Source organism: Schistocerca americana, chromosome 7, assembly GCF_021461395.2.
Source record: "Schistocerca americana isolate TAMUIC-IGC-003095 chromosome 7, iqSchAmer2.1, whole genome shotgun sequence".
NCBI classification, from domain to species: domain Eukaryota; kingdom Metazoa; phylum Arthropoda; class Insecta; order Orthoptera; family Acrididae; genus Schistocerca; species Schistocerca americana.
This window is the reverse complement of record NC_060125.1, coordinates 513,543,221-513,563,832: the sequence shown is the minus strand read 5'-3', so window position 1 is coordinate 513,563,832 and position 20,612 is coordinate 513,543,221. Positions and strand designations below refer to the sequence as shown.

Here is a 20,612-nt window from a genome sequence, read left to right as displayed (position 1 = left end):
AAAGAACGTAACTTTGGCTCTGATTAAAATTAAAATTTTTCCCATGCGTAGACACTATACAGCGTGAACGATAATTATTAACAATGTACTACAGTGGTGTAGAGGAAGTAGAGACGAACAATTTGATACGAGACACGTGAGATCTATCAGGTGGAGAAACCACTACAAATTGGCCTACAAAAACCAACTAAATTACTGCACTTGCATGATGCACGAAATTTTCAGTATTCTCTCCCTGTCTGCGTCAAGACTATTGGTCCCAGAGAAATAAATGAATAAGACATGTTTTTTGGGGAATATAATGTGAATTAATTGTATACTGGGATACGTTTTTCCCAGAAGTCGTAGCTTGCACAGTGCCTCGTTGACAACTTGGGGCCGGCCGCTGTGGCCGAGCGATTCTAGGCGCTTCAGTCCGAAACCACGCTGCTGCTAAAGTCGCAGGTTCGAATCCTGCCTCGGGCCTGGATGTGTGTAATGTCCTTAGGTTAGTTAGGTTTAAGTAGTTCTAAATCTAGGGAACTGATGACCTCAGATGTTAAGTCCCATAGTGCTTAGAGCCAGCCATTTGAACCATTTTTTTGACAGCTTGGGTGCACCACATTCGAGCCGTATCATCAGATCTTGCAAAATGAAATCGGGTCTCCGCCGACCAGGCCATGGTTTTCCAGTCGTCAAGGGTCCAACCGATATGGCCAAGAGCGCAGAAGAGGCGCTGCAGGTGACGTCGTGCTGTTAGCAAAGATACTCAAGTCGGTCGTTTGCTGGTATAGCCCGTTAGCGCCAAACTTCGCCTCACTGTCCTAACGGATGCGTTCGTTTTATGTACCAAATTGATTTCTGTGGTTATTTCACGCAGTGTTGCTTGTCTGTTAGCACCGAGAACTCTACGTAAACGCCGCTGCTTTCGATCGTTAAGTGAAAGCCGTCGGCCTCTGTGTTGCCCGTGGTGAGAGATAAAGCCTGAAATGTGGTTTTCTCGGCACACTCTCGATACTGTGGATCTCGGAATACTGAATTCCCTAATGATTTCCGAAATGGAGGGTCCCATGTGTCTAGCTCTAACCGCCATTCCGCATTCAAAGTCTGTTAATTCCTGTCGTGCGGCTATAAACACGTCGGAAACTTTTTCTTATGAATCAACTGAGTATAACTGACTGCTCCCTTTTTCTCCTTTATTGTGATTTCATTCCCCTGCCCATATGGGCAGGGGATGGCTGTTAGCGACATTATCTGCCGCTCTTCAACCGAGTGACATGACAACTAATACAAGAATAAAATGTTACATATAAGGCGATAAAAATGGGGGACATAAAACAGAGTAAGCGGAGGTAATGGAGGCAAAAATACACTGACAGGGAGACGTTCATGGGGGGACAATTAAAAAAGTCGACATAAAGTTAAAAAACACAGTTGGCGAGTCATAGAACACAAAAAAGACACTGAAGTCACACACACAGGTTAAAAGTTGGTCACAGTATTGAAAACAATCCAGAACAACACATTTTGAACCCACTTGGAGCACACACAATGAAGAATAAAACTGCCAGGTGGGACCTGCCGAGGAAGAGGCCTGCGAGGATGGAAAAGGAGGGGAGAGCAAGGGGCAGCAGGGGAGGGGGTGGGATAAAAAGAGTGGGGGCGTCAGGGGATGCACCAAGAGGCAGGAGTCAGGTGGGGCAGGAGATGAAGAGGGAAGACAAGGCAGGAGGGAGTGCAGAGACACTGAAGGGGAGCACGGGAGAGGGAGGGGGTGTAGGAGGAGAAAGCTGCTCAGGAGAAGGGAGGGGGAGGAGAGGGAGCCCTGAAGAGGAGGCAGGAGGAAGGTGGGGTTAGAGTTGGTAGGAAGGGTAGACGTCAGGGCGAAGCTCATCATCCGGGAGGGGTAGATGGTGGAAGTTGCGTTGGGAAAGGAGGCGGAGGGTGTTGAGATGGAGGTGCGGCAATCTACATCTACATCTACATCTACATTGATACTCCGCAAGCCACCCAACGGTGTGTGGCGGAGGGCACCTTACGTGCCACTGTCATTACCTCCCTTTCCTGTTCCAGTCGCGTATGGTTCGCGGGAAGAACGACTGTCTGAAAGCCTCCGTGCGCGCTCTAATCTCTCTAATTTTACATTCGTGATCTCCTCGGGAAGTATAAGTAGGGGGAAGCAATATATTCGATACCTCATCCAGAAACGCATCCTCTCGAAACCTGGCGAGCAAGCTACACCGCGATGCAGAGCGCCTCTCTTGCAGAGTCTGCCACTTGAGTTTATTAAACATCTCCGTAACGCTATCACGGTTACCAAATAACCCAGTGACGAAACGCGCCGCTCTTCTTTGGATCTTCTAACCCCAAGAACTGCTGGGGGTGGAGAGACAGCTCCCCAATGGACTACCCTTTTATGCCTTTTGTACGCGATACTACCGCCATCTCTATGTGTACATCGCTATAAAATTATTTTTGTCACCTCAGTGTACGTGGGTTCTGTAGGCGAGTTTGTGTTGATTTCCCAAGAAGTACCCTAGATCAAACTGTTCGTCTCGACTTCCTCTACACCAATGTGGTACATCATAAACAGGTACCCATTACAGGCAGAATAGATCTGTGAATTTCAGATTTTTGTACGCGAGGATTTAAAGAGTTTTTCTATTCCTACGGAATCTACCTGAAGGCGCTAGTCTGTTGTGAGAACGTCGCAACGTTATACTTTAATCGTCAGATGCCAGCTAATTTATGTTGTACTCTGAATAAGTTTATGTTTGAGGTAAATATCCTGCTGTCTGACTGGCACGCCGCAGACGCCTGTGCTAGCCCAGACTGCAGGCCCGGGCCTCTCAGTGGGCTGTGACGGTGAGGGCGGGCTGTACGTGTGTTGCAGACGGCTACCGGTCGTCGGACTTGGTGTACCGCTGGCTGGGCGGCAGCTCCAGCGTCGTGGCGGAGGGCGTCGAGCTGGCCCAGTACGATCTGGTGCGCGTCACCACCAAGGAGAACATCAGCGTCTTCTTCGGCGACGGTGAGCACGCGCCGCGCTTCACACCTTTGTGCTTCTGTACTGCCGACTTCATTTCTGTCGCATGGCATTTCTTTCCCTTCTGAAAATGCCTCTTGCTGACAATCATATACTGGTAAGCAAAACTTAAGGACGGGAATAGCTTTCACATCATGTGTCTGTCAAGAAACATAACTCCAAGAACTGCTACAGTGTACTACCAAAGGCAACTGAAAGTAATACGCAAAGAGACGAATGTAAATCACACTTTTATTCAAAGAAAATAATTACGCTGAAGTCACCGCGATTTGTCATGACTCCCTAGACATTACAAAAGGCGGGACATGGTTTTTAATAGGATGTGTGATCATCACGTTGGTGAGGTGATCTTGTGGTTCCATTTCTCCACCAGTGCGACTTGACAACTGCTGGACGGTCGTTGCCGCATGTGGAAGTGCTGGGACACGTCTCTCCAAAGCGGCCCACACATACTCCATGCTGTTTAAGTCGGGGAAGGAGCAGGCCAGTCAATTCGTCGAATATCCTCTTCTTCCAAGAACTCCATCTGTGCTTTTCGATGTGGTCGCGCATATGTGATCCATCGATTGAGTACACCCCTGACCCGTGTATGAAGTAGCTCTAAATCCTCGTTAAATCGATACTTCAGTATAGCTCTTCAGTCTGTCATCAACGAGCGAGGTTGCGCAGTGACTAGCACACTGCACACACATTCAGGAGGTCGACTTCAAATCCGAGTCCCACCATTCAGATTTAGCTTTTCCGAGCTTTCCTTAAATAGCTTCAGGAAAATTGCGCGGCGGTTCCTTTGAAAGGAACTTATTCGCGTTTATGCTCTGTCCCTAATGACCCTATTGTCGACAGAACTTCAAAACCTTAATCTTCCTTCTTCCTTTTCAATCTGGTATCCTTATTATGCTATATTTATAGAGGAAAATAGAGAAGCTTCAAAGAAGAGCGTCGCATTCCGTCAGAGATTCGTTTAGTAACCGTATAACCATCATGGGGGTCCCCATCCAGCTCCAATGAGAAACGCAAGAGGGTTTGGTACGTTACTAGAAGAGTCAGCTGATGTATTGAGTTGCTGCATAAGTTATTGCGTTTTATGGCGCTAACAACACTGGTTTAACATGCCTTTTGGTTTTCAATAGCAACAGTGTGTCATTAGTTCACATACCTGGCCCCACAACCTGTAAGAATGTTCCCAAGGACGATGTGTACTTATGACAAGCAAAACGATAACTGGCCGCAAAGACGAACACATGGTTAACTGCTAATTTTTGCAGGTGTCGCTTAAGTATGGTACCCATTTACCCAGTATTTGCACCTTACCCACGAATACAAGTGGCGCACAATGGCTGTGTGGTGAATTCTGTAATTTGTGCCAATTCCTGTGTCGTTTAGCTGCAATTGTTGTGAACCAACTGATTTAGGAGGCTTTCATTAAAAAAGAGATCTTGCATGGCGTGGTTCATCACACAAGACAGAAACGAGAAAATCATTTCTGTGCTGTCCATTCACCAAATTCCTCCCTCCTGTACGCACCATAAATTCTTCTCCAGGTATCTGCAGCATTAGGTCCTCTATTAAACTAGAGGATGGAACAGAGGAAATGCACGTTTTTCACCACTGAATAACTTATGCCTGGTTTTATTTTTTAAAAATTGCATTCAGTAATAGTAGTTTTATTGCATTCATGAAGTCCACATTCCTTAATTATGTTTGGAGAATGATGTTGAGGTGACATTCGTCTTGCTGGACACAAATTTGTATCCTCTCATGAAAGTTACACACTGCTCTCTCCAACATTTCAGCTTCAATTTCCTGTTGAATGGAAACATTGAGGTCATCGCTTATGCAGTGCTTGTTCACGTACACAGTTAATTTGAAGTGGCCCCACAAAAAGAAATCACAGATCGATAGGTCGGGTGCGTCTGGGGGCCAGGAAACTTCACCATATCGTGAAGTGATATGGCCTGGGAACATTTGTGGAAACACTTCCATGGATGCTCTCCCTATGTGATTGTGGCAACATCTTGCTGGAACCATATTTGTCTCATGTTCATTCGATGCCTTTCAAATTCTGGATGAAGAAAGTTGTTTAACTTTACTACGTAGTGCGCTGATATCACAGTAACTGCGGTTCTTCCCACTTCAAAAAAAGTAAGGTCCAACAATCCCTGTGTTGGAGGTACCGCACCACATTGTTATTTTGAGCTGTGTTTTTTGTGTGGTTCATATAGGTTCTCCGACTCCCTGTACCGACAATTCTGTACATTACAACAACCATCCAGATAAAAATTTGCTTGATCACTCAAAAATACTGGACCATCTGCATCTTCCATAAGAAAAGCATCCATAATGCCACAAAATTCTCTGCACTGCACAAAATCCGTTTCACTTAGCTGCTGGGCAATCACTATTTTGTACAGGTGAACTTTGAGATCATCATGTAAGATGCGATGAAGCGAACGACGTGACATATCCAGCGGTACTGCCCGTAGCTTACCGATCGCTTCCGACAGCAAGAACTGCTGGTCTCGTTCTCTCTGCGTTTTCTGGAGTTCTGACTGAGTGGGGAAGACCACGTGGTTTCTATTCCATCACAGATCTAGCACTTCTAAATGTTGCAACCCATCGGAGTATAATGTCTCGATCTGGGATTGCATCTTGACGTCCGACATTAAACTTTTGATGAAAAAAACGTTGATCTGTGACTACAGAACATTGTTTCTAAAGAACTGCTCGACCGCGAACACACGGTACTCTGTACTCAAATGCTCCACAGCGACTGAAACAGCATTATCTGAGCTGTCTGCCAAGGATCGCACAAGGTCAACACCTCCACTCAGTACCTGTGTTATTTTGAATTACAATGCAAAGTTGCTTTGGACCTGCATGCATGTTCAAAGGAACAGATACTGCGACGACTACAGCCGTTATGAAATACATTAAACATATTCGCAGTTGCGAATATGGTCAGCCCTCAGCTGTAGAAAGGAATGACGATAATGAATATTTGTGCTGGGCCAGATTATTCGCTTATCACGAGCTGTTAGCTTACGCTTTGGCTATCTGAGCACGACTCACAGCCACTCCCAAACTTCCATATGTCGTCAAGCATGCATCTACGACCTGTAGTCGTACATCCATTATGTGTATTCTTGTATAGGTGAGACTTTTTGAATCACTTGCCGGTGTCGGCAGATAAATATGATAATGCAGTGCCTGTGACATTCTTAATTACGATGCAAAGTTCCTTTGGACACCCAAAGGAACTTTGCATCGTAATTCATAATGACACAGGCACAGCATTATCATATTTATCCTCCGACACCAGGCAAGTAATTTTTAAATAAAAAGTCTTGTCTGTACAAGAATATACATAATAGATGTACGAGTACAGGTCGTAGATGAGTGCTTGACGACATACGGAAGTTTGGGAGTGGCTGTGAGTCGTGCTCAGATAGCTGAATGGTTGCTCGCCTTGTACGAGTGTAATGTCTCGTGTGGAAGGATGGTATTTCTGTTGTATTTATACAAATAAAGATATTTTGCTTACTTATCCTGTTCCCGGTAAAAAAAAAAAAAAAGAACTAGAGGGGAGTGATTCAGAGATGGGAGGGGGGAGACCTCGTGGCCAGGCCTCGGGTTTCGACCCCTGTCCACCCTGTCTCCACCAGCTCAGAACCGACCACTCTACTCTTTACCATAAAAAGGGGTAGCGTCTATTAAAAAAAATTGTAAGTTGATCGCTCGTCATAAGTGGGTAATGCGTGTTCGAGTCCCGGTCCGGCAGAAAATTTCATTGTCGCCATTCCGTTCTACAGCTGAGGATTATCCACATTCGCAATTGTGAATATGTTTAACGTCTTAAGATTGGTGTTTTAATGGTATGAAAGTGACATTTACTATTAAAGGAAGTTGGCTAAAAATAAATATTAAAAAGTTTGTGACACATCTAAGTATAGTAGAACCATATTTAGGAATAAATTGTGTTCTGGGCATGTACCAGCGTGAAAAGGCGGGCGTGGAGGAAAGAAGTGTGGAGGTGGTAGAACGCTGGATTGTGGTCATGCACTTATCTCATACGTAAGCATGCAAAATGAAGTGATAGCGGGCAATTACCCATTGTCTCTACTGCAGTACGTCACAAAAAACAACTACAGGGTATTTCACAAAGTTTCAACGACACCTACGCAGCTCGCCTTATGAATCACTGGCGACGCAGTGGGCAGACATTCCTGAGGGAGCCGCCCGCTGTGGCCGAGCGGTTCTAGGCGCTTCAGTCCGGAACCACGCGGCTGCTGCGGTCGCAGGTTCGAATCCTGCCTTGGGCACGGATGTGTCTGATGTCCTTAGGTTAGATAGGTTTACATAGTTCTAAGTCTAGGGGACTGATGACCTCAGATGTTAATTCCCATAGTGCTCAGAGCCATTTGAACCCCTGAGGGAGCGAAGGGGAGGGTGTTTATTTACTACGACGTGGGTTAAACTACATTGAACACAGATGTGAGTAACTAATAACACAATGACAAGGAAAGTGTAGTGACAGCATCTACGTAAATCTTTTCCCACTGTTTCGCAATGCTCGAGGGAAATTGATTCTTAGCCCTCCTGTACGGCAGCTGTAGCGTTCTTCCCAGAGAAGCAACTCTCCCCACGAGAGCGCCGCTCACTTTTCAGTTTACAGACAGACTATACCTATCTATCATTTCCTTTCCATTTGTTTCAAGTGAGTAGACAAAACAACTTCACTGAGCTGGCGTTCATACAGTGTAGTTATTTTCAGTTTATTAACTGAATATCTACTAGCAGTTGTTAAATGGGCTCTTATGGAAAAAAGCTCAGCAGCTGAGGCAGTCAGCTGTCTACCACACTGAAGAGCCTGCTCCATGTGTAGCGTGCTGCCGATATGTTTTCGACAATGTTGATTTCGAACTTCCAACATGCTGGAGTAATTGCAGGGCGCCACTTTGTGTTAATCAGTGCAACGGAAAAACAGACAAAGTTGCAAATTCCAGTTTTATTTACTTGATGACTAGTTTCGGGTCGGGACCCATTTTCAAATCATCCAGGTTGACAAATGGTATTTCTCAAAATAGAAGCATCATATCATGATAACATACACAAGAACATAGAATCTATCTACATGCTTTTCTTGCGTTTGTATTACTCCAACTCATCTCTGTATTCATCTGCATCTCCATCTACGTCTACGATATTACTCTGCTATTCACAATAAAGTGCCTGGCAGAGGGTTCAATGAACCACCTTCAAGCTGTCTCTCTATCGTTCCACCCTCGAACGGCACGTGGGAAAAACGAGCACTTAAATTTTTCTGTGCGGGCCCTGATTTCTCTTATTTTATCGTGATGATCATTTCTTCCTACGTAGGTGGGTGCCAACAGAATGTGTTCGCAATCGGAGGAGAAAACTGGTGATTGAAATTTCATGAAAAGATCCCGTCGCTACGAAAAACGCCCTTGTTTTAATGATTGCCACTCCATTTCACGCGTCATGTCTGCGGCACTATCTCCAATATTTCGCGATAATACAAAACGAGCTGCCCTTATTTGTACTTTTTCGATGTCATCCGTCAGTCCCACCTGATGCGGATCCCACACCGCACAGCAATACTCCAGAATATGGCGGACAAGCGTGGTGTAAGCAGTCTCTTTAGTAGACCTGTTGCACCTTCTAAGTGTTCTGCCAGTGAATCGCGGTCTTTGGTTTGCTCTACCCACAATATTATCTATGTGATCGTTCCAATTTAGGTTATTTGTAATAGTAATCCCTAAGTATTTAGTTGAATTTACAGCCTTCATATTTGTGTGAATTATCTTGCAATCGAAATTTAGCGGATTTCTTTTAGTACTCATGTGAATAACTTCACGATTTCCTTTATTCATGGTCAATTGCCACTTTTCGCAGCATACAGATATCTCATCTAAATCATTTTGCAATTCGTTTCGGTCATCTGACGACTTTACAAGACAGTTAATGACCGTATCATCTGCAAACAATCTAAGAGGGCTACTCAGATTGTCTCCTACGCCGTTAATATAGATCAGGAACATTAGAGGGTCTATAACACTTCGTTGGGGAACGCCGGATATTACTTCTGTTTTACTCGATGACTTTCCGTCTATTACTACGAACTGTGGCCTTTCTGACAGGAAATCACGAATCCAGCCAGGCGCACAACTGAGGCGAGACTCCGCAGGCACGCACTTTGGTAAGAAGACGCTTATGAGGAACGGTGTCGAAAGCCTTCTGGAAATCTAAAAATATGGGATCAATTTGACATCCTCTGTCGATAGCACAATGCAATGTTAACACAACTTACAGTTTTTTTATGGACATCCAGGATGGTTTTTATCTCGTCCGATGTTGGTTCAAGAACCTCTTCTTCTATCCCTTCTAATCTCTCCAGTTCTTCTGTTTCTACCCGACCTTAATGCTCTGGTACTTTGTCGAAATATCTTCCAATGCGGATTTGTTTCGGTACGGGAGGAAGTGGTAATAGAAGGACTCAGACAGCTTATGGCCGAAATTTGGTCAACAGAGGAGAACCCCACGGATTGGAAAAAGGCAATCGTGTGCCCCGTTTTTACAAAAACTGATGTGACAAAAGTACATAATTATCGAGGGATCTCTCTGCTGGAGATAGGATATAGAGTGTACACCACTCTAATACTAAGTCGACTAAAACCACTGCTGGCCGAGCGGTTCTGGGCACTACAGTCTGGAACCGCACGACCGCTACGATCGCAGGTTCGAATCCTGCCTCGGGCATGGATGTGTGTGATGTCCTTAGGTTAGTTAGGTTTCAGTAGTTCTAAGTTCTAGGGGACTGATGACCACTGCAGTTGAGTCCCATAGTGCTCAGAGCCATTTGACCCATTTAAAACCATTGCTCGGAGGAATTGTAGGCACATACCAGTGTCGACTTACCCCTGGACGTCCAACCACCGACCACATCTTCACATTGAGGCAAATGATAGAGAAGTATTACGAACTCAATAAAGACCTACATCTTATATTCATTGATATCCGGCGGGCATACGACGGCATTAATCCAATCGCTCTGTGGAAGATAATGCAGGAGTTCAGCATACCAGTAAAGTGCGTTAGGGTGATTCCAGCTTGTTACAACGGATCATGTTGCCAATCAATTGTGGCAAATAAATTGTCGGCACCCTTCACAGTTAAGAGTCGGTTGAGACAGGGTGATCCTCTCTCACCAGCTCTGTTCAAGACAGCGCTGGAAAAGGTGAGACGTGCAGTTGGATGCAATAGTGTGAGGGAGGTGGTTCGAGGTGATGCAGTTCTTGCATTTACAGATTGTGAGCGAGATTATGAATGAGGTGGCAGCAGATACCTCACGATTTATGCTACAAGCGAGAAAACTAGGGTTACTGGTCAACGATGAGAAATCAAAATATATGGTAGTCTCCTGTGGACAAAATAACATGGACGCCATCAGTATAGAAGGTCACAATTTTGAAAGAGCTGAAAAATTAAGTAGCTGGGATCAATATTGTCGAATAAAAGTGAGACAGAGAAGGAAATTCGACGAAGAATAATAAGCGTCAGCCGGATGTCGCTAGTGTGACCGACTGTGTTGTGTTGTTGTGAGACATGAGCAAGTACACAGACAATGGAAGAGTGCATACGTGTGTTTGAGAGGAAGATTTTAAGGAAAATTTATGGCCTGGTATACAATGCAGAAACTGCAAGATGGGATAGAAGGCACAACGAAGATCTGTATCGGTGGTTTAAGAAAGCTGATATTGGGAGCATGATTGCAAGAAAAAGACTGCAGCGGGCAGAACATGGTCTACTAGTGGAGGGCACTCTCCCTAACAGAGTATTTCTACACCAGCCAACCGGTAGACGTCTAAGAGGTCGTCTGCGAACGAGGTGGAGAGTCAGGAACCTAGCGATCCTGGAAGAAGCATATCCAATAGTTAGCACTGAAGATGATCAAGACAGAAGTTAACGGGCAAACATACGTGATAAATTTCTGTGGTGTTACAACTATTTTGTCACGATTCGTGGACTTGATATTTTAATCAATTATGTTATTGTATTTTTATTTTCTGCCATGGGTCTAAATGGCCGGTGTATGTGCAATAAATGATGATGATGATAACACACGTTGTGGAAAATAACCCATCCCCCCTCCCACTTTCGAGTGCCTCGCACTGTGTCGCCAGTATAAGGAAGAGTCGGTGTAACTAGTTTTTCTGACATATTGCCGTAGAGAGAATGTGGAATTTCCTGCTCGTTTTTTAAATAAGATACAATTTCTTCCGTCTCCTACAACGCCTTAACTATTAGTCCTAGAGAGAATGTGAATAGGATCTTTTTTTTTGTAGGACATTTAATGTACTTTAACTTTGTACTGGAAAACATTTTCGTTAGATGAAGCGGTTCTCGAGATAATAAAGAAAAACAAAAAAAAGTGACCTTTACAGACTTCATATCTCACCGATCAGGATATTTGATGTATTGTTCATGGCACTCCTTTATACAACTGTACAAAAACTTGCGACTGCACGAATGTTTTTTTATAGCCGACAGCTTTTGATATTCGTCGACCGAGCTATACCAGTAATCTTTTTCCCCATGCGCTATTCGCAGCTTCCAGAACAAAGTGTGTATGTGTATGTGTGTGTGTGTGTGTGTGTGTGTGTGTGTGTGTGTGTGTGTGTCACGTCGATCTATTATTTAGGCGTAACATTGCGAAACGACATGAAATGAAGCGAAAACATAAGATCAGAAAGGCTACTTAGGTGTGTCAGTCTACCTACACTGAACTCACAAGTGTAATTATTGAGATCTTACCGTTGTGGCAGAATTTCCATTGCCAGCTCAGAGTGGAAATGGTAGTTGCAGTATCACTTTATTCAAAAGTTTCTTTATCATGTTATTTAAACGGACATTTACAGATCGCGACTACCTGTCGGTGGTTGAGAGTTGAGGCAGTAATAAGAAATGTGACTGCATACAAGAGTAGTGTGCTGTTGCAGACGAGTACTCGGTGCTGCGGTGCGTGTTCAGCATGAAGCGGCGCACGGGCTACTACATGCTGCAGGTGTTCCTGCCCTGCGGACTCATCGTGTGCTGCTCCTGGGTCGCCTTCTGGATAGACCCGGACGACGTGCCCGGCCGCGTCGCTATGGGTGAGTCACAGCGCACCACAGCCCGTGTCACAAGCAGTAACATCTGTTGTAAGGTTACTCGATGGTTCGCACAGCGATCCCCAAGCAGGTGACGTTGATTGCTAGGTTGTTTAGCCACAGGGAGCTTCGCATGTATTCGAGCGATAGCATGTAACCAACCGTCCGCTAGATTTGACTGATTCTTAATTAACAGAGAGAACACATTTTGTACGAAACCTGACCGTGTTGTCTAAAACTAAAGCGTCTCTCTTTTCTTTACGAGTGTTAAAGTCATCAGTTATTAAATTTAAGTGCAAATGTTACTTTGAATGGATAACAGTTCATACCATCTGCTTCATTTATTGAGTTCCTAAGCAACACACTTCCTAATAATGGCTATATCCAATTATGCTCGTATTAGCAGTTAAATTTAGTTCTACTTTCACACTGAAGTTTGCCATTGCTGCATTACTCTTACCAATTAAACAATCACGTTATAAAGTTCTCGGTAACCTTAGTACGTAAACTGTTGAGGTAATAATATAGCCAGCCAACGCATGCTAATCACTAAGAATGGCATTACTTATTTGTCCATTCATTTCCTATGTAAATCGCTCACCCTTGGCGAATACACCGATTAATTAATCACTCATTATTGCCATAACAGCCTACGGAAAACTTCCATATTCGTATTTTGTCAAATCTACAAACTCTTCATACTGCATACGAACGTCCCATGCAAAACATAAACAACGACTGCCCTCGCTTAGTATTACCAAGCCCGAACATCTTTCTCAGAAGATGGAGCTTAAAAATTTCAGAAGATATAGGTAAAATTTCAGAATGAGATTTTCACTCTGCAGCGGAGTGTGCGCTGATAAGAAATTTCCTGGCACATTAAAACTGTGCGACGGACCGAGACTCGAACTCGGGACCTTTGCCTTTCGCGGGCAAGTGCTCTACCATCTGAGCTACCCAAGCACTGAGATGAAGAAATAGTAACAAGTAGTGAATATCTAGAAAGCTAAGTATGTGCTGTTTCAACTGAATACCGGACATGGCACTACTAGTTCGGCTAGGCAGCTAAAATGCTTCTCCAGTTTCCCCGGTACGGAAATTATCCTCCCCAAAAATTTCCCCGAGGTTTCCGTCTCCCCTAAGTGTTCCCCCAAAAAATATTTTTTTCCCAAAATTGTGAAAAAAAACGCCAATCTGTAGTTACTCAGAGAACCATCGATGGTGCGACTGACTACGTCATGTACTTGTGGATACATACCCTTACAACCTCTGGTCTGATTTTCGTTGTAGCTTGTAGGATTCTTTGAATGCTATCTACGATCGCCAAACAGGCGTCCTGTCGACGCAACCGGAAATGCGATCATACTATAAACACGCTTCGTTGAAAGTACCTCCCAATGCCTTTTGATTATTATAGGTGGTTGTTCAATGGATTAAAGAAAAAATATTGCTTTAGACAAAGCACGTATCGTCGGCCGGGCACACAACGACAATTTTAAGTATTATTCATATAAAACAGGCACAGGCGGCGTACAATTTGCTTCACTATTACCTGCTGCTCATTGCCCAGATGGCAGTACGTCAGAGGTTAAAAGCATCGTTCGGTGTCATAGTCAGACTCGATGTTTTTAATTGATTGGACGGAAAGAGTCCTGTTTGTGTGTTATGAAGACTAATTATTTATTATTTTATTTTGATTGTATTACGTATTCCGTAGACATTTGTTTCCATCAGGACAATAAACAAAGATTAACAATACAAATTGAAAATACTAATAAACAACACAATCAGTAAGTTCTAATTACTCTCACAAACAGAGGTTAAGATAGAATTTTCAGATCTTATCTAAACAGTTTCTTACATAGTAAAAGTGACCGTCTTCTTGACTTACAGATCATCAATTAATCTATTTAAAGCATCTAGATATATTGAATCAGGAATACACAATAATATATGGTAAATAATCTTAGCTGTCTCTGCTATAGAATTCTTACAGAGAACAGAAACTTTTTTCAAGCAAGAACTCCTTTAGCTTACTTTTAAATAGTAAATTATTACCTTGTAGACAATTAATATTGCTTGGAAATGCATTGAAGATTTTTGTGCTTATGTATTTTACACCTTTTTGCATCAGAGACAAATTTTTCAGGTCACAGTGCATGTCACATTTCCTTCTTGTGTTATGATAATAGTATGTTTCATTCGTTTCATACTGAGGAGTATTCTGAAGCATGAATGTCATGATTGACAAGAGATATTGTGAAGCAGTAGTGGTTAGTATTCCTATTTGCTTAAAAAGTTTGCGACACGAGGTTCTTGGAGACACTCCACACAAAATTCAGATAGCCTTTTTCTGACTTGTAAAGACTTTTTTCGGCAGTGGTGAATTGCCCCAGAAGGTTATTCCATAGCACACAAGTGAATGGAAGTAGCCACAGTATGCAGATGTTGAGACATCGATGTCTCCAGTTTTGGTGATTTTCCAGATGGCAAATGTTGCTGAACTAAGACTTTTCAGGGTTTGGTGGATGTGGTGTTCCCAGTTAAGTCTGTTATCTATATGTATGCCGAAGAAGTTCAAACAATCTACTTTCTGTACCTGTTGGCTCTCATACCCAATGTTTATCTCCTGTGGGTTTTTGAGACCAGAATGGAACTGAATTTAATTGGTTTTGCTGAGGTTTAATGACAGAGAATTTACTTTGAACCAATTCAGAATGTCATAAAGTAAATGGTTGGCATTTAATTCTAGGTCATGGGATGTCTTATTGTCTATCACAGTTCTTCTCTCCTCTGTAAACATTGTAAAGTTGCTTTTAGGACAAAGGTAGGCCATTCACACATATGAAAAACAGCAACTAACCAAGGACAGAACCTTGTGGAACTCATAATTTAATGTTCCCTCATCGAACTCTACCCCTCCTACCTGCATAGTGGTTCAATCTATCACTACTTCTGTTGTGTGCCCTGTAGATAGGATTAGAGCCAGTTGTCCATTTGTCCACAAAGTCCTTAGTGGCATGTTTTCTCTATAATTATAGTATGACTGACGCAGTCGAAGGCCTTAGACAGAACGCAAAATATGCCTGCGGGCAATGTCTTCTTGTTTTTACTAATTATTGTGAAGTTTTTTTAGGTGACTAACTATCCTGACATATATTAATTTTTCGAGTACCTTAGAAAACATAGTCAAAAGAGAGACAGGACGGTAGTTTGTAACATCTGAGGCATCGCCTTTCTTTTTTTTTTTTTTTTTTTTGTAGGGAGGCTTACTATAGCATACCTCATCCTGTCAAGGAAGATACCTTGTTTCAAAGAGGCATTGAATATATGAGCTAGGACTTCACTGAACTGATTGCAGCAAGCTTTTAGCAGTTTGCTGGAGATGGTGTCGACACCAGTTGAGTTTTTGCTTTTTAAAGAAATAATGGCTTTTCTTACTTCCTCTACTACTATAGGGGCTATACCTATCTGCTCTATGGAATTTTGGAAATGATCTTTCAATATTTTTGAGGCCTCTTCTAACGAGACATTGTATCCTGTTTTCTCAGCAACACTTAAAAAGTGCTCATTAAAAATTTTTCCAAGGATCTCTTGATTTTGCACTTGCCTTCCTTCATTTTGCACCAATATCACTCTTTATTAATGCCCATACTGTTTTGATTTTGTTACCAGATTTATTAATTTTGGAGCACAGATAACAAACTTTTTGACTTCTGAATAACTTTACTTGGTATTTTACAGTATTTTTACAGTGATTTAGTTGGTTGTGGTTGTCTGAATCTTTTGTGGCGATGTACAGCTCTCGTTTCCTTATACCAGTGGTTATCCATGGCATTTTGGTATGTTTTGTGGTTTGGGTCTTTTATATATATATGAAGGTACTTCCAAATATCAGTGCGACTTCGTTACTGAAAAGATTGTACTTTGGAACTGATTTTTTCTAAATTATACACAGGTCTTCAGTATGTGGCTTTGACATGTGATTTAAATGTCTGGGTAATTTCATCATTAATTGTCCTAGCTATTTTCCAATTGGGGCCACTGTCATTCTCATAGATACTTGCACTATTTATAGTGAGTCTTTGCCTGTCATGGTCAGAGAGACCGTTTAGGACTTGCCTGGTAGTAGTATCGCCTATTTTGGCCTGGTCTATAAATATTTTATCGATAGTGTGCTTGTACAGGAAGTTATTCCAGTAGGGAAGCTAAGGACAGAAGCAAGATGATATGTGGACATCACATTTTCTGGGTCTGATCTGTCTTTGGAATTTGTTAGAAAGTTTACACTGAAGTCCCCAAGGAGTATCACATTTATTTTATGTTTGAATATGTATATTAGGAGAGCATCTAACTTCTTCAAGAAGAGAGTTAATTTCGCTGAAGGTGCTCTGCAGATTTTAACTACTGATATATGGGAGTTAATCAGAGACAATTCTTTGGCACACATTTCCAAATCTTGTTCTAAATAATAATTCTGCATATCATTTATAAAATGTCGTTTCTAAGCAATAATTATTTATCACGAGTTCCGAAAAAACAGATACCATCTTTATATACTTTAATAATAGTTATAATAATAATAATAAAACTGTGTACAGTATTAAAATTGCCTTTATGTGGTTACTGCAGTGTCGTGCTGTCAATTAATACATTTATCTGTATCGAAGCGAGAAATGTAGCAATTTCTAGATTACTGCAGGTACTATCTATAACTTGGAGAGCACAATTTCTTGAGATATTTAGCTTTTATTACGTATATGTCTCACATTTATCATCAGCGATGAACGAGACAAACCACAACACATGTGTGTAGTGAGTGGATTATGTGAGCAACCTGTAACCTCCACTGCATTAATGCTACTAACTGAGAATAAGTAATTATTGATAACGTATATAATCAGTATTAGGCTTACAAAATTCTGTTAATAGTAACAATCTTTTGAAAATAATTTAGTTTCTTGACTGAAATAGAATTGAATAGTTTAGTTTTTAACCCTCAGAAAATTTCATTTTACCGCTCAGGGGGCAATTACCCCCAGGTTGGGAACCTCTTTCCTACACACTACTGCTTCTCAGGGGCATAACATGTCTTAAACGACACCTAAAATCGCTGGAAGTGTCAGCGTACATTTGTCTCCAACAAAAGTTGTTCCCTATCATTTGATCAATCACCCTTAGGGACATTTGTCGCAAAGATTTTGATATACCCCGTATGTATAAAAATTGAAATCGTATTGAAATGTCTATAGGCTGGCCATTTACAGGCATTTTTCTGTAAAAATGACTAATTGTTTCTATTCGAGACCTCCTGGAGATCATTTTTATCCATGTTGACGTGACAGACTGATTAATAACATTACACTCCAATTTGACGAGGTTCTCCTGGAAAATGCTGGTAGTAAGTATTGATAAACATCTTTAGCGAGGATGATGTATGTTCTTTTATTTCTATATTTGTTCGACACAATCACGCGGTGTCATTACAGGTTTCGCCTGCGGTCATCTTCGGACTGCAAGCGGTTTCCGCTGCGTTGTCAAAAAAAAAAAAAAAAAAAAAAAAAAAAGTCGAAAAAATAAAAGTGCGTAAGTCTATCATTTTATCACGAAGACAGTACAGTACCATTTTCTGCGTGTGTGGCAGGTGTGATGACGGTGCTGTCGATGGCCAACATGGGGTTCGGAGGTCGCGCGCAGATGCCGCGCGTCTCGTACGCCACGGCGCTAGACTACTTCGTCATCCTGTGCTTCTCCTTCGTCTTCGCCGTCGTCATAGAGTACGCCGCCATAAACTTCATCGACAAGACGCAGCTGGACGCCACTCGCAGCCAGAAGGTGTGCTGGCAACTGAAGCAACTTGCAGACGCTCCCTTCAGCATTTGGGATTTTTATTAAGGCTTCAGAGTACTTACTTGTTTTAACGAAATTCACAGTAATCATGGTTAAAAAAATAATGAAGTCCTTAATATTATATTCACACAAGTCCTCAGCCTTAACGCTCTTGTCTGAACAACACAACAGAAAAATTCGTTACCATTAGAGTAAATCCCTTCTGTCCCACTTCATCACTCACAGCCTTCTCTGTGTACCCAGACTCTGAAAGGACCTCCTTCACTACATCAGAGAAACAACTAACAACTGCACCTTTAAAAAATAGCTAACGACATATGTACTTAAACAGCAATAGTGTCTGCCTTCGTTCTGTACGCATCCTTTATCCCATTATAGTTACCCTTTCCTCCCACCACACTTTCCTCATTTCCCAAAGCCTCCAGTTGGTGCAGTCTGTCTAAATTTCTCTTCCTCAGACCTCTGCATGCCGTGAAAGTACACTGTTTTACACCCATATATACGTTTTGTATGCTCTATTATCAATGTTATTATTATTATTTATTTGCGAACTGACCACTTAGGATCACGCTACAATTTCATTTCCTCTTTGTCTGAAATTTCCTCTTTGTCCAGTTCCCCTTCATATTGATGCTGTGCTGTGGCTTCTGTTCATCCGTCCAGGCTCTTCCAGTCTTCTTAGTTCTTTCGACTTGAAATCCTTCCAAATTTTGAATCATGGTCCTATTTAACATCTGAACTTTCTGAATGTTGAACCTTTCGAGATCTTTACGAGCTTCCTTAATCCATGTCGTTGTTGTCTTCTTTTTCCGCAGGTAGTCGAACATCCTTTTCGGTAGTCTGGTTTTGTCCATTCTGTACAGGTGTCCTAGATATGATAACCTTCTCATTTTCATGGTCTCGGAGATTTTCTCCACCTTTTTGTAGATTTCAATGTTGCTCCGAAGTTTCCAGGCAGTTTCAACCTGGGTTGGACCCATCATTTCCCGTAACATTCTTCTTTCTAGTATCTCCTACTTTTCCGCCTTGCATTTCGTTGAGAGGCACTCGCTGCCATACAGGCTCTTTGTTTTTACCACAGCAGTGTAGTGCTTTATTTTGGCATTCCAAGAGATGCACTTTTTGTTGTAAATGTTTTTAGTTAATCCGTAAGCTCTCTCTTATTATTATTATTATTATTATTATTATTATTATTTACAATCGTATTGACAAACTAGGATCACGTTAACAACTTCAGTTCCTCTTCTTCCTTTGTTGTTGTTTCCTCTTTTTCCAGTATTCCCTCATTTTCTCCCCATGAAGTCTCTTCTTTTCTTCTGTCCATGTTGTTCCCGATTTTTTATTTCTTCTGCTTTGAAAGCCTTCCAAATTTAGTATTTTGTTTTTAAAACGGTTTCTTTCTGCTATTTCTGATTCTTTGATGTTGTTTCTTTCAAGATCTTTTCTTACTTCTGTAATCCATGCTATTGTCGATTTCTTCTTCCAGAAATATAGGAGTATTTGCTTTGTTAGTCTATTTCCATCCATTCGGTAGAGATGTCCAAAAAAGGTTAATCTTCGTTTGGCCATTACTTCAGATATTTTCTCTATATTTTTGTAGATCTCCTCATTACTTCTTATTTTCCAACCATCTGCAGTTTTTATTGCACCCATTATTTTTCTAATAATTCTTCTTTCCAGTACCTCTAGTTTGTCCATTTTATAGTTCATCGTTAGGCATTCAGATCCATATAAACATTCTGGTCGTACCACTGTGGTGTAGTGTTTTAGTTTTGTTTTTCTAGATATACATTTCTTGTTGTAAATATTATTATTATTATTTTCAGCAGTTTCTACAGTGTTCTTAATTTTAGTGAGTAATATTATTCCAAATGAAATTAGATCAATTAAAAACTTGTTTTAGAAAAATTATCAATTTTATTGACATCATTTTATTATTATACATCGCGTGATAATTATTGTCAGTCTTTAAGCAACTGAATGAAACAGATGTGAGTAAAGCCTTGATCCGATGCAGTAGGTGTCTCAGAAGGCCACAGTTTGATCAGATTTAATAAATAAAAAATAATAGAAGGCAAAAGTGAACCCTAACCTTACAAGAAAATTATAAACGTTTCTTCTTGAGAACTCTTTCCATTAGCGCTAAAGGATGAGAAAGTAATTTTCGCATGATGTGTCACTACCAAGTAGCACAGATCGATGAAACTTGGAGACCACAGAGAAAGAACTGCTGCAGTATTGTATAGAAGGTAAATTGAAGAAATACGCAGTAAGACGAACAGCAACGACACTTTTGTTCAAAGATAATAATTACACTGAAACCATAGCGATTAATGATGGTCCACTGGACGTTACAAAAGGCAGTGCATGATTCTTAATAGAGTGTGTGATTACCACAGGCGGCACCGCATGCTCTGCAAAGTTCTCCCGTACTGTCCAGAAGGTTGATAAAGAGTTCTTGCAGGCGTTCCGTTCCTCCACAAGCGTGGTTGACAAATGCTGCATGGTTGTTGGCACATGTGGACGTTCTGCAATACCTTTCATAACGCGTTCCACATGAACCTCATCGC

At 41.8% G+C, this 20,612-nt stretch overlaps 1 protein-coding gene across 1 annotated transcript in view; it reads left to right on the top strand.

Annotated features, from left to right (window-relative positions):
• Positions 1-20,612, top strand: part of LOC124622294 (gamma-aminobutyric acid receptor subunit alpha-6-like) — a 118,336-nt gene that overhangs the window by 59,298 nt on the left and 38,426 nt on the right. Inside the window, exons 6-8 of the mRNA XM_047147965.1 lie at positions 2,873-3,010; positions 12,043-12,195; positions 17,837-18,027. Coding sequence (XP_047003921.1) covers positions 2,873-3,010; positions 12,043-12,195; positions 17,837-18,027 — 482 coding nt within the window. The remainder of the gene's footprint in view (positions 1-2,872; positions 3,011-12,042; positions 12,196-17,836; positions 18,028-20,612) is intronic.